General features: G+C 38.1%; 1 protein-coding gene across 1 annotated transcript in view; it reads right to left on the reverse strand.

The window, feature by feature from the left end:
* tapt1 (transmembrane anterior posterior transformation 1) overlaps positions 1-15,615 on the reverse strand; it is a 33,123-nt gene that overhangs the window by 13,209 nt on the left and 4,299 nt on the right. Inside the window, exons 2-7 of the mRNA XM_002938638.5 lie at positions 14,286-14,416; positions 9,799-9,917; positions 3,872-4,034; positions 1,904-2,039; positions 1,256-1,353; positions 874-943 (exon numbers count right to left, since the gene is read on the reverse strand). Of these exons, the coding sequence (XP_002938684.2) occupies positions 874-943; positions 1,256-1,353; positions 1,904-2,039; positions 3,872-4,034; positions 9,799-9,917; positions 14,286-14,416 (717 nt within the window). The remainder of the gene's footprint in view (positions 1-873; positions 944-1,255; positions 1,354-1,903; positions 2,040-3,871; positions 4,035-9,798; positions 9,918-14,285; positions 14,417-15,615) is intronic.

Genomic DNA, 15,615 nt, shown 5'->3' on the forward strand with positions numbered 1-15,615 from the left:
TGAAAAAAATTAAAAATGGTTTTGCAGAATGTTAGTACCATGAAAATAAAACACACACTAGATATATTCCAAAATATGTACCAATGCTATCAGAGCTAATTTAAAGAGAAAACATACTGTGTGTAATATTTTATGTTATACTGCCTTAAGTCTATTCTATCAGAAATGCCTTCATATTGGCTGCCATGTCTTAGGAATTTTCAGAAGTTCAATCAGTTCAGGATGCAGAGAATATTTATGCATAAGCAGTAATATAGCATCTCCCACATTTAAACAGTAATGTGAAAAGAAGGCATACATTGCTTATCAGGGGTACAGTAGGTCCTAAATTTAGGGGCCTAGGAGGGCATGGTCTGGGAGCCCAAACTTACCTAGAAATGTGTAGAAATTATGTGAATTATATATGAAACAATGACAAGTCAGAGCTGCTTGATAGGGCAGATAGCTGTATAGGGCCACCAATGAACTGACTGACTTATTAGCAGATTAATGAAACTATTTATATGGGCTTGTTTTTATAGAGTAATACCAACTCTTTATATTGGGATCCATTTACTTAATGATGAGCGCTTCCTACATAACTTTTCAGCAGTGGAATAACTAGTTATTGGGCCCACAGCAAGATCACTGGGCCCCTAAATTCTGGGAACAAGACAATTTCCATAAACATATATTGCAGCTACTTATCAGTCCCAAAGGGCCACCTATCTATCATATAACCCTTGTGTGCCAGTGGCTCTGCCACTAGTGGCTAATAAACACGCGGAGGGGTACAGATCAGAGAGGAAACTGTAAAGGTAAATTCTACGTTGCTGTGTGCCACTTTAAAGCCAGCACCACACTTTGCAAGAAAAATATTTAACTGTAACTCACCACTGTTTGACATCTGGAAGAGGTTATTCTTTTCAAATTTCTTGAAAACGCTCCCTTTTATTTCAACAAACTGTAGAGAGAGCAGGATTTTCAATCATAACTAGAAAAGTGTTGTGTTCACCTGTGTACTTGTTGGCGTAAAATCACCATGCACACGAACTACATAATCCACAATGCATTGCACTGCAATGTTGCTTTCCTTATGGACATCACATGTGCAGGGAATTGTGAGATTTTGGGGATGCAGGTGGAGGACAGTCGACTATCGTTACATTTTTTTTCAGGAACATTCCTAGATCCTATTGCTCTACTTTGGCTGCCATGATGTTGGAGAGGGTTCTCTAATCAGCACGCACATATTTATGCTGTACATCACACTTACGTTATTGGACATCATGATGGTGAGCAGTGACTTGTTGTGGGAGTTGAAAGCCACGTTAAGTGTTGTAGCTTGCACAAGGATGAGGATCGCATGTAAAACTGCAGGCAGGAAAGTTAAGGGAAACTTCTCATATCTCTAAAAGCACTAATAGACACTGTTACGGCAATACAGCAGCTATGTTTTGCCTACTGGTAGACATATATTTTACATATATCAATGTACACATTATACATATGTAGGAGAGCGATGCTATGCTGCTTGCTTTGGAAAATGTCCACAACACAGAACTGAAATATCTAGTGGTCTTTTACAACTAGAGGTTTGTACTGGAGAAATGGAAATGTTTATTCACAAGAAAGCATCATATATTGTCTGTCTCATATGTATAAATGTAAATATGAGCGATTAGAGATAAAATAAAACAAACACAATTCAGAATAAAAGTATAGTATGGTATGGGATTGGTTATTCAGTAACCTGTTATCCAGAATGCTCAAAATTACATTATCTCCCATAGGCTCCATTTTAATCAAATAATTCAATTTATTTAAATTCAGTGTATTAGTAATTTGAAACAATAACGACACTCCATGCCTAACGCTGCAAATGTATTTCTTGCCCTCTAGCCACCATAAGCTATAAGGATACTGACATACAATACAGCCATAAGGAAGTGAGGTATAACACCAAGATGGGCTCTCTTCCTCTCCTTGGGTTCCGTCGCTGTCCAATAAAGAGCATCTAAAATGTCTTGTCCGAATGAAGAAAAGAGGCGATCTGCAACCTAAAAATATGAGAAAGTAACAAACACTATGATTTTCAGATTACAGTTATGGGATCTGTTATCCAGAAAGCTCTGAATTAAAGGAAGGACATCTCCCATAGACTCTAAGTTGTATTATAACAAGTACCTTGTACTTGATCGCAACTAAGATAATTAATATTTATTGGCACAACAATCCTACTGGGTTTAATTTCTGTTTTAAATTAATTTTCATTATAATTAAGGTAAAAAGTTTCAAGTTACAGAAACACCCCTTATCTGAAAACCCCCAGGTCCCAAACATTGTGGATAATGGCTCCAATACCTGAACTGAAAAATAATAGTCTCCAAAAAGTTTTTAAACTTTACACTGCCCAAAACTTAGTGACAGCCAACATTCTGAGAGGTGAAGTTCTACAACCAGAAATGCTGCAAATGGCCCAGCCAAGGCATAAGCTCCACAGGGGCAGCTACTTAGCTCCTTAAAATGCTGACTCATGTAAAGGGGTAATTTATCAATGGCTGATTTTTTTTTCCTCGATTCAAGTTTTTCTGCACTTAATTTGAGTTATGGTTCGAAAACTTGAATGTCTTGTATTTACTAAGTGAAAAAAAAGCCCGAAAACTCAAATGAGCTTGTGAGTTTCTATAGAAGTCAATGGAAGTTGTCATAAGCAAAGCCAAGCCATATTCTCAAACTCGAATTTGGGTTTTCCAAGCTGGTAAACTCGAAAAATTTGAGACATTCGTTCTTTATTCAAATGAGTTTTCTTTATTTATAAATAAGCAACTATGCAATATGCAAGTTTATTCAGTTTAGAAAAAATACTCAAATTCACAAACTTGAAAATTGATAAATAAGCCCATAAGTGTCAGCCACTTTAATAGCTAACACATTCCAGGAGGTTGAGATCTTTTCAAGCCTCACTGTGGCTATGGCCAGTTCACTTAATGGGGAGGTAAACCCCCCAAAATATACATTTTGCCTAATGAAAGAAAATGTAATTCTAGCCACCGTTCAAGTATACAGGTATGGGATCCGTTATGCGGAAACCCATTATCCAGAAAGATCTGAGTTACGGAAAGCCTGTCTCCCATAGACTCCATTTTAATCAAATACTTTAGATTTTTAAAATTGATTTCCTTTTTCTCTGTAATAAAACAGAATCTTGTATTTGATCCAAACTAATATATAATTAATTCTTATTGGATGCAAAACAATCCTATTAGGTTTAATTAATGTTTTATTGATTTTTTAGTAGACTTAAGGTATGGAGATCCAAATTACGGAAAGACCCCTTATCCGGAATACACTTGGCCCCGAGAATTCTGGATAACGGGTCCTATACCTGTACTATTATTACAAATTATTAATGGTGTTAATGTTATTTGTAAAACATTATTACACTCAAAGCAGTTTGTATCTTCCCCTTTCTATTCTCTGCCCTGCTAGTTCTGATATTGAAACTATGCAGCAGAAGCCAGCTGATTTACAGGCTTACAAAAGCCGACTTCTGTTTCAAGAGAAAGAACCAGGACTGCAGGAAGAGACAGTCAGTTTATCTTTGGCTTTACATCCCCTTTAACTTCCTTGTATTTCAGCAGGCTAAGTGAGCATGAACATGGTTACTATGGTTAATAAACATTATTAAAGTCGCCATGCTTTGCTTATACAGAACAAAGTCATTAGTTAGCCAAAGTTAAAACTCAAGTAACCTTTTAGACCATGAGGCGCTGACATTAAACCCAGGTTTCAATGTTTCATCCTTGTGCTTCACTAAACCCAGGTACTATATATTATAAGCGGGTGCTGCTACAGCAGTTATTTAAGAAGGACCAATGCATCAACTTACCTCCAGCATATTGTATATAATATACAGCTTTATCACTGACTGCCCTCGTATTAGGTGGTACATCATAGAGTAATCGACATAGTGCATGATGAAGTAGCAGATCACCAGGATGACCCCTTTGAGAACGTCACATACTTGTGCAGGCTGAAGCACTCGCCCATCACTGAAACCAAAGAGTTATCATACAGTTATATCAACTATGCTCTGAAATCATTTCTCATGGTTTTCAGAGTTTGTTTTACATATGTAGCATTATAATGTTTAAAGTACAATAGAGGCAACTATTGGAGGATCCCTAGTTTTGTCAATGGATAAGACTGCAGAATCACCAACAGAAATAAAGAGAAAACAAATGATCATAATTCCTGAGCAGTCAAGTGTATCTAGATAATAATTACAGATGTAATACAATGATGTAAGTGCCAATATACCTCTATGGAAAATATTTCTTGCTCAGATGGGCAAGATTATAAAACATGCAGCTTAGAGCTGTCTGATGAGCTTAAGAGAGTAGCGCACAGGGGCTGAGGCAGTGGTCTCTAGGTAGCCTGCCTTTAATGCACTTCTTGTCTGCCCTTCTAAATAAGCTTACACATAATCACAGGCATAAGGAGCATTCCCCATCAGCCTGAGGATTAGCGGCACACACAGGGCTCCAGCACATAAACAAACCCAGGTAGCTGAATGTTTAGCACCAAATATAAGGACCTTATGCCCACAATGAAGTTAAAAATGGCTAATTTTACTTTTCACTTACATTCATGAATTTTAATTACTTATTAATAAAAAAATATTCAACATATTATATCCCTAAATAACATTTATTATTCTTACAATAAAATGCTGTATAACAAACTCTTACACTGCCAGTGTTTTGTGCAGACAGATAATATATTTAAACAGAGCCACCTAGGGGCATGGTCTGGTAATACATTTGTATCTCTACTGGGCTGATGGCTTCTAAGCTGCACTAATGGTTCCTATCAACCAAACTCAGGCTAAACTTGACATGCTTGTTGTTTACATGAAAAAATGCTATTGTTGCACTGCAAAATGACATACTGAACCTCAGATGGAATTAAGCTAATTTGTATATGCAAACTAGCATTTGCTTTAGGTGTCAAATCCTTTGTGTGGTATTTGGAAAAAGTGCAGCAATGTTAAAAATGAGAATGCAGTTTACTACTGTGCTGTAAACTCCCCACTAATCCACTGTCATTTGAGGGGCCAAGAGAGACTTATCATAAGGAGAGGGCTTTTGTAGGAGACAAAATAAATGTTACTCACAATTAAAAAATTTAATTTTTTCTTTCTGGTTGCTAGGATCAGTGTCCCTAGAAACCAGTTAACATATTTCAGGCTGCAAATATGGGAAAAGATAAATACAAATTGAACATTAGCTACAAATTGCCTTAGAATATTGCAGTCTACATCAAATGAAAAGTTTGTTCAAAGTGGAACTGCCCTTTTAGTTGGGGGGGGGGGGCACCTTTACATCTGATTTTCATGCCTTGTGCTCAGTGAGAAACTTGGCTTGGAGATTTTGTCTGTGCAACACAGGAAAGGAGGTTGCAGACAGTCACATAAGAATGCTCTACAGCTGTTAAACCGCAAACCCCAACGTATTCCGATCCCACAAGGCGACAAGGTTTAAAATGTAACATATAACTTCCTCTTATTTCCAGTCCCATTCAACAGAAAACACCCACAAGGCTCTGTGGTTCATCAGTGCTTTTATTATGTATATTACATTTGCACTATTACAGTGTATCGTTTGTGTCCTACGATGTTGAAGGAGTTCAAGGTCCAATATCTTCCCACAGCAGGTTGTTCTCTAACAGTGTTCTATTTGTATATCTTAACAAATCATTTGGGGCTTAGGCAATTTTCTTATAAAGTTCTTTACTGAAGGTTACAGTTGTTAGGAAGTACATGTATGAGATCCATTATCAGGAAACCTGTTATCGAGAAACTTCCAAATTATGGGAAGGCCATCTCCCATTCTAAATTTTTGAAAATGATTTCCTTTCTCTGGAATAGAAAAACAGTACCTTGTACTTTATTTTAAGATTTAATTAGTCCTTATTAGAGTCAAAACAATCCTATTGGGTTTAATATTTAAATGATTTTTTAGCAAGAATGGAGTTTCAAATTACAGAAAGATCTCTTATCAAGAAAACCCCAGGTCCTGAGTATTCTGGATAACAGGTCCCATACCCGTATCCTGTTTAAGAAGGTATAAAGGTTACAATAAAATATTGGTAATATCTTATTTTGTGCCTGTTACTAAAGTGATTGATTATATCCTGGTAAGCATTTAGCCACAGTTTTCAATCAAACAGAAGAGAAACTCTCTAAAGGCAAGCACCCATGGAGCAACTTACTCAAAGCAAAGCGAATGGCTTTCCACCGGTGACTTCTATTGTTGCCGAAGGAAAACCCTTTTTGGAGCGGGTACGCGATAGCAGCAAGTCGCTCCGTGGGTGCTTGCCCTAAAAGCTAAATTACATGGGGGATTTTGTAGGATGTGACAGAATACCTCCTACAAGTTGGATGTAGTTGCACAGGACAAAATATAATCATGATTTTTATGGTATAGTTTTTATTACTACATTACACTGTTAAAATGTTATTCTTGAACCAACAAATGTATTTTTTAGCTGTAATATTGGTGTGTAGGCGCCATCTCAGTGCATTGTGCCTGAGTCTGAGCTTTCAGAAGGAGCCAGCGCTACACATTAGAACTGCTTTCAGGTAACCTATTGTTTCTCCTACTCCCATGTAACTGGAGGAGTCATGGTCAGACCTGGGTGCTTTAGTATTATGTGCTATTCTCATATCTAATGTGATGGAAACTCCATGTTAGTTTACCTAATTGCAAGCTCCGCTGGGGCATAATAAAGGTTACCATAAAAAAGGCCAATTAAAAAATTTTATCCCAAGAAAAAGCATGCCAGACTCTTTTGGTATGAGAGTACCATGGGACTTTAGCTTTTAGGTGCCAGCAAATATACTTGCTGTGAAATTATTATTAAATCAATTCTGTTAAAAGGATCCAAGAGCTGAAATTATAACCAGCGGGCTTGCCAGAATGGTCATGTTGTTAGCTATATACGTTGTGGACTGGCTGCCAAATTGTGTAGAGCGCTAAGGATGATTGAGGTTCCAAAATTATTACACTGGAATCTGAGAGCCAAACCTTGGCTTTATTAAGATTATAGTAATGCTCAATCTGTATAAGGTGCCTTTTAAGAAATTAAAAGGACAAGCAAATGTGCTCTCAATATATTTATTACCATCTCTGAAACCCTTAAAAGGTATTTTTCACCTTTTTCTTTAGTATGATGTAAAGAACAATAGAGTGGTTTGAAAGAGAGACATGGATATCAATAGGGAGGAATAGAAATATAAGCAATAAAAATAAACAATACCAATAAAATTGTAGCCTTACACAGCAATAGTTTATGGGCTGCCAGAGTCAGTGACCCCCATTTGAACGCTTGTAAGAGTCATAAAAACAACTTGTAACTTGAAGGTAATCCATCCCCTATAGTTGAAGTTCACTTTAATGTTAACATTAAAGTGATAGTGATACTAGAAAACTACTCTTCAAAATATGAATGTACATTTTGTAAGTAATGTGCTTTTGTAAGTAATTGTTACATTAAGTTCCTAAACCTGACTGTTTTGCCAACCTGACTGTCCCATCTCAGCCTGTCAGTTATAGCTTCTAATGCTAACAGACTCCTGCAGCACAAATATTGCTGCCCCCTCATAGAGGAACATAGGAGATCAGATAGGGAATGTAAAAGCATTGGGCAAATACCTTTAGGACAAAATTATAAACAGCATGCAGACAGTGTTATGAACTTTTTGTTCATGTGTGTGTTCTACACCTGTCTTTTTGCAGCTAATCAATTATCCTGTTACTAAGGTCACTGCTGCTAGCAAAAGGTTTATGTTGCATGCCGCAAGATGGACAGGTTGTGGTGTTTGGATCTGCACAATGGAATACACCTGGCATATAAAAAGGTTAAATACATGCATCAGCTTGCAATCAGGCCACTACTTAAAAGGGTACATTCACCATTAAGTTACATCAGTATATTACAGAAAAGGCTATAGCAATGTTTTACTTGCCCTTTATTGTCATTATTTGCCTTTCTCTCCTGCCATCTTCCAGTTTTCAGTTGGGAGTCACTAACTCTGGCAGCTACAAAACTATTGCTCTGTGAGGCTGCAATTTCCTTATATCTTTTTATTACTCATTAGACCTTCTCCTATTTATCATTCAGTCTCTCGGTCACTAGCCTGACTGCTAGTGTAAATTGGACCCTAGCAACCAGATAACTGCTGCAATTCTAACCTTGAGAGCTGATGAACAAAAAGCTAAATAATTCTGAATTGTTGTTTGTGAATTGTCTCAGAATATCACTGTCACAGAATATGCGCAGAGAGCTGGCGCCATTTACTAAGGTCTGAATTTTTTTCCCCTGCTTGGATTTAAAGTATGAGAGAAATTCTTGTTTAATACATTCTCACAAATATGCAAACTAATTTGACAGAAGAGGATGAGCAGATACAGAAGATGGTGTCTGTGAAGCCTACATTTATATGTCAGGTTTACAAACAGGGATGCTTTTCCATGTAATATAGACTCTGCGGGGAAGGAGCTTTTATTTGTGTGCTCATATGTGTGGGGGGGGGGGTACATTTTAACTTAAAGGTACACTATACCCCCTTTTCAACATTTGATTAATCAATTGAGCTTGAACTAAACATACTTTTTGCCTATATTAATTAGGAAATATTTTTTATTTTTGGCACTAAACAGGTCAAAATCATATAGTTCTTCCTGTCCTGCCCAGCCAGGTTAATACAAATCAGCAGTCTGCGGAGAATTAACAATCCTCTCCTTTCCCCCAACTACAGTCAGTTATCATTTTAGATAGGGAGCAGCTCATTACACAGAGGCTTCTCAGTGGGCTACGGATTTGTTTTGACCTTGATCAATGGAACATGAAGTAGAACGTGACTTTACATTCAGTCTCTGATTTTGCCCTGTTCAGTGAAAGAAATGACAAAAGCCTTATATATTTCATAATTAAAATAGGAAAAAAATATGTTCAGCACGAGCTCTGTTCATTGCATTCATGCTGAAAATGGGGGTACACTGCCCCTATAAAACATAGCCATATACTCACAGAGCTGGTGGTCATAGCTCTTTAATAAAATCTTCATAAAAATCAAAATACCTTGAAAAATGATGCATACAATTAATCGGGCAATAAACAAAGATAATATTAATTAGAGTTTCTTGTTCAGCTTGCAGTTGGAACTGTAACAATCCCAAATCGTTTTGAAGACTTTTCACTGTACCTCAGGAAGTAAATGTTCAACTTCAGTCCGGTCAGACTGGGTTACCGGGCCCACCAGGTACCCAACTCAAGGTCCTACCACCACTCCCTGCTCCACCCACAGCCACTCCCATGCTGCTTACTTACTGTAAAAAAAACTAAAGGTGGCTGTGCATTCTACTTTGTAACGCACCTCCATCTTTATTTTTTCACAGCAAGTGTGCAGCAAAGTGGGAGCGGCCAGGTGCACACATAGTTTTTTCCCGGTAGCCCAGTGGGACAGTTCGACCCTGAACAAGAATATTTTAAATGCCTTCCCCCACCTGTTATGAAAAGTTAGGTATTTGTTGAATTATTAAAAAAGGCTAAACGTATGTATCTTTTACTATAGCTGACACATCAAGAATACTGTACCTGAGGGCAGATCCAGTTAACAACATGGACAGACATATGGAATGATGATTTTGAGCACACGTTTTATGGCTTTGGTGAAACAAACCATGAAATAAGGTTGGCCTTTATTGCCCAAAGTGCAGCAGCATAGGTGGGCTGCCAGGAAATGCAACTTACCTTAATCCACAACATGGTAGAGTAAGGAACCTAATCAAAGCCAGTAGTACCCTCAATGGAAGCAATGTGAACACATACAAGAAAGCATCGAGGCAAAGGAAGAACCCAAATAACATCAACTGAAAGACACAAAGAACAGGCAAAATAAAAAACCTGATGTCACTGTACAAATTAAAGTTACATGTGAGGAAAGTTATAAGCTCAAGAGCTGCCTCCCATTGGATTACATGACAGGAAAGGCATCCAAGGGCCTCCAAACACAGCATTTATTTTGCTTTTCAACTGTAATATACCTTGTGTGTGCCACCAGCCAAAATGGCTTGTCTGATTTATTTTCTTGCTATGAACCCTGGCAGAGAGATGGTTTCTGAAATTACAGTTCAAATGCCATGCACTCTTGCAGGGCACTTCTTTGCTGACAGTAAGTCAAATGTTCTGCCAATACCGGGTGCAAACCCATGCGAGAGCAGAAATGAGAATCAGTCCTGAGCTATAGATGTTACATAATTACAAGGTTTTGCAGAAGTGATGTTGTATAGAAATACAGGTAACTGATCTCTTATCCAGAAACCGTGATCTAGAAAGCATCGCCATTCAGGAAAACCATCTCCCACAGATTCCGTTTAATGAAATAATTTACATTTTTAAAAATGGTTTACTTTTTCTCTGTACTTGATCCCAACTAAGATATAATTCATCCTTATTGTAGGCAGAACAGCCCTATTGGGTTTATTTACTGTTTGAATTATTTTTTTTTTTTTAGTAGACAAAGTATAGTGATACAAATTTTGGAAATATTCCTTGTGTGGAACTCCTCAGGTCCTGAAAATTCTGGATAACAGGTATATATAATTATTACTATACAATAATATTAATGGATTCCCCAAATTAAACTGTTTATGGCCACTGTAGGGAAGCTGACGCTGCAGAAGTGATGTGGTCGGATGGGATACTTGGACCAGTTACATTTACCCATATTTACCACATGGCAAACTGCAATGGAATTATTTCCGATTGCTGTGACACACATCGGTCGCACAAAACATCGTCAGATCCGCCACACACCGTCAGGGCTGAAATAGCAGATAAGGAGGTAGAAACAATAGGATTTCTACCTCCTTCTGCCGATTCAGCCCTGACGGCAGATTTTGGTCAGACGCCTTCAATGGTGCCCAATCAAAATTTTCTAACCTGGCCGATCGGCGAGTCGTCCGATATCAGCAGCTTCCTGCGATATCGGTCGACTCGCCGACATGCCATACACGCACCGAATATCGTACGAAACCTCGTTTGTGTGTATGGCCAGCTTAAGGGTAAAGATGTACCAATGTACCTGATACATGAACCTCTCCCTCCTTCTGTACTCCATTCCAGTTAAATAGACAAAAACTGTTAAATAGATGGCCATACACAGGCAGGTATTGGTCAGCTTATCTGCCAGTGTATGGGGCCCTACGACAGGGCTATCTGACCAATATCTGGCCAATCACGCAGGTCTGATTAGCCCTTTGGATCAAGGATTCCATCAGCTTATTAATGCGGTCCTGGCTGCGTCAGCTTGTATACCTGTCACTGTAATGCTACTGTTTGGCCCTAGAGCAAAACTATCAGAGTAACATGATATTGCCCACCAGAGCTGGGCATATTGGGGGACAGATACACTCATTTGGCAAGGTCACCAAACAAGTGGTTCTTATAGTGTAAAGCCATCTTAATACCCAACAGGCATTTAATTCACATAGACTGTTATAGGAAGATAACAAAAACTGAAATCTGTTAATAGCAGAGACTTTATTGGAGAATGACAGACAAATCAACAAATGCAACCCTTCTTTGTATAATTAGAATCTTCTCACCCGGTCTTTTTTTTTTTTTTTTTTTTTAACTCTCCCAAAGCTCTGCAACAGATATAATGTTGCATAATAGAAAATCATGGCTGCCTTGAGGGCCTTTACATTACTAACTCTGGGGAGGAGGGTCCCCTTGCATCAGAGATACAGATACATCTGCAGTCACTTATTTTGGGCTGTAGCCCATAGGCTTATAGTGATGGGCAATGTTCCATCTGAAAGAGAACACTACCCATCTCATTAACTCCCAGACAACAGTAATTATCAGGGTGGGGAGTGTGCAGTGATAACTGTCTGCTTAAGAAAGGAGCTGTCAGCTTGGCGTGCTTAAACAAGAGACGTAGGCAGTGAATTGTAACAGAAGTACATGCCAAGTCTTGCATAAAAACAGTGCTTTGTTGCACCTGCTATTGTTTATATCGGAAGCAGTGGCTTAACCCTTCAAAAGTCATATATTGCAAAATTGTCAGCACTAGTTTTAAAGTATCCTGGTGCAATCTGTGTCATGTTTCTATTAGCAATGAACAGGGCCAGGGACCCACATGAAAAGGTTACAGCTATTTGTGTTTTAAAGTTGCATAAATCCATTTTAATGATCACAATGCATGCATAACAGTAATACTGACACATGAACATTAAGATATACCTGCTTCATGCCTTTACCTTGAATCTATAAAGTGGTTTGCTGATTATACCATGCCTTAAGGTGCCCATACATGCACCGATATTACGGTATTTGGTGTGTGCGGGGGGGTTGATGAGGCGACATATCAGCAAAAGCCTTGGATATCATCTCATTGATTGGTCAAAATTTTTTGAAGGCGCCGAAATATCAGCAGAAGGTTAATGCCAAATTGTCAGAAAGGGGTAGAATTGTTTCTACCTGCATATCTGACGATTCAGCTCTTTAAGGGACAGCTAAGTGTAAAAATGAAACTGGGTGAAATTATCAGACTGCGCAAAATAAAAAAATATTTGTAACATAGTTAGTTAGGCAAAAATGCAATCTATAAAGGCTGGAGTGGGCAGATGTCTAACATAATAGCCAAAACACTACGTCCTGCTTTCAGCTCTCTAATCTTAGTTAGTCAGTGACTTTAGGGGAAGCCACATGGGACATAACTGTCAGTTTGTAAACACGCAGGTCAGATTCAAATGCAAACTAACTGAATTGAGTTATGTCCCATATGCCCCACCCCTCAATTCACTGATTGGCTACTGACTGCTAACAGCTTTAAGAGCTGTAAAAAAGGAAGTAGTGTTCTGGATATTATGTTATTATATTATGTGCCCACTACAGCCTTTATAGATTACATTTTTGCCTAACTAAGTATATCACAAATATTTTTTATTTTCTCTATCTATTTTGCCCATTTTCATTTTTACAATGAACTGCTCCTTTAACATTACTGGAGTGAACAAACAATCTTTCCTGCAACCAATGGACGTAAGAAAGATGGTTATCGTAACGTGTATGGCTACCTCAGTCATTCTAGCTCTTTATCTCATAATCCTCCTGAATTACTTCTAATGTCCCACTGTCAACTGTAGGCAAGGGATAACCACTACAATTAATTCCAGCAATGCCCTCTACACATAGAGAGACTTGAAATGCTATGTGTGCGGTGTGGGTTCCCTTGTACTAGGCAATTATGCAAACAATGAATGAAAGGCAGCGTGCACTGGAACTTATACAAGAATCAATACCTGAAGACAGTATTGTCAGCATTTTCTCTGTATGCATAAGTTAGTTATGCATACAGAGAATATAAAGTGAGGTTGTGGATACACACCTGGTGCCACTTTTGTTTTGCGCTTTTAGACTTTGGAGTAGGAAGTAATAACCGTGGGCATAGCCAAAACAGTGCTAGTTCCATAGGGTATTTACTACTGTTATCAGGGACATTTAGGATCATGTCAGTATTAGTGTTTTCTTTTAAACCAGAAAAAAATGCAAACATTTCCCAAAGCCTTCCCCCCAGTGTTACCTGCCTGCCAGTGAGCACAAGTGGTGGATTTTGGCCTGATAGGATGGAAAAAGGATTTTTTTTTCCATCAGCAAATATACCATGGTAGAAGAACTGCATTTACAATATATCAAGTAGGAGTCCAAAAGGCAATGAATAAGCAGAGAATTATGCTGGCAAGCAAGGATCATACAGCTTAGTTACTTGGGAGTATGACTATAAATACCTGATGGTCTGACAAGGTTCTATTTGAATCACTTGTAGACAACCTGATCCTCTCCATCTGTTGCTGAACCACAAGTGACCATCCAACAAACGAAACCGCAAAATTAAAATATATTCCCTTTTCCTATTTAATTTGCTGAATGGAAAACAAATGAACAAACTGAGCAAAAAGTGTCAAAAACACAGATGTTTATAGTTAATCTAAGGAACACCAGAAAGAAGTCAGAAAGGTTGTGGGACAGCTGTACTTTTGTGCATATACAAGTACTTCATTAAGCCTTGATGTTTGCTTCTGTAACGGTCATGTAGAAGCTCAATTTGTGATCTTTATAAAGGTTCTTATGTAGCATAAATGTATTTTATCACATTATTACAATACACTGCCACCATGACGTGTATATCCATGGGAGCTGAACATACACTTGTCTATACAGGCTATACCAACCTTCTCCAGCTCTCTAGGTATTCGCAGGCAGGTGTACACTTTCTCTCTTCTTTCTTTGTATTTCGCTTCATTATTTTCAAGAAAATACCCCCTTGTTAGCTCAGCACTGATGAACCTCAGCAACGAAAGATCTGCTCAAAATAATTGTATAAAGAAATACATTTTTTTAGGAGGATAAAATAACCAGGTAAAAAACTGTTTAGCCCAAAACATTCACAAATTTTTCTCATATAGTAACTTATAACACAGTGTAATTCCTTACCCACCTACCCCTTGCCTAGTATAGAAGGATATCATGCATTTTTTTAAGATTTCAAAATGCTTTTGACCCAACTAAGTACTCCCTCTTTAAGGATTCTATTACATACTGTGCTTATATACATAAATGAAGACAAAGAAGCTAGGCTTCACCATGTCTCCATCGTGCATCACTTTTAATTACAGAGGTTACAGGGCTACAAAATGAATTTCAAGCTGTTCTGAAGACAAACTTGCCAAACATGGGAACCAAAGTGATGGTAACATACACTATTCAAAGTTGCTTAGCATTTAATTCTATATCAGAGAAAAACAGCTCCAGGAACAATATGTATGTTTAGTAAAAGTAAAGGCGTCTGGTTACATTGTCTGTACAAACACCCGCAGGCTGCCACATCCGATCAAGGCCATGTCCTTGTATTTGTACAAGTGATAAAACAAAATGAGCCACTGTTAATAAATGAACACATTGTTCCATCAATAGATTGGCACTTGCCTTCTGCATTCAAGACATTTCTGCCATAATATACTAGCATACATCACAGATAGATACTTTGGTAATCTAGCTTTGCAGCAAGTTTCATTCTGTTACCTTAATGGTGTGATGGAGATGTGACCCTTGGATGTGGCATTAACAGCAATTTATAGTAATGGCACTTACTGCACAATCCTGTTGTGACAGCCATTTATTGTTCTTTGATTAATGCCAACTTGAGAATTAGGCCTAAATGGGATAAGTTTTTTGTTGGCGCGGGTATACCTTTGGCATTCTGCAGGGCAAGCCAGACAATCTGTAGTCTGCACTGTGATTATACTCTGGCTCATCAGCAAAGGAAGCGTGGCACTCAAGGTGACCCATTTAGATACACTTGCAAGGATGCACAAATTGCAGCACACTTACTGAAAATGATATTCCATTTATGCCTCCCTATATCATAATACAAAAGGCACAGTACACTAAGGTCCCATTGTTCAGAGTTTGCAAATACACGTATGAGTGGGAGCTGCTTGCACTGTTTGCTTTGGCAGAGGTAAGCCTGTAATGTATTCAGAGATGAATACAGAGAAATAT

Source organism: Xenopus tropicalis, chromosome 1 (genome assembly GCF_000004195.4).
Source record: "Xenopus tropicalis strain Nigerian chromosome 1, UCB_Xtro_10.0, whole genome shotgun sequence".
In the NCBI taxonomy this organism is placed as follows: Eukaryota; Metazoa; Chordata; class Amphibia; order Anura; family Pipidae; genus Xenopus; species Xenopus tropicalis.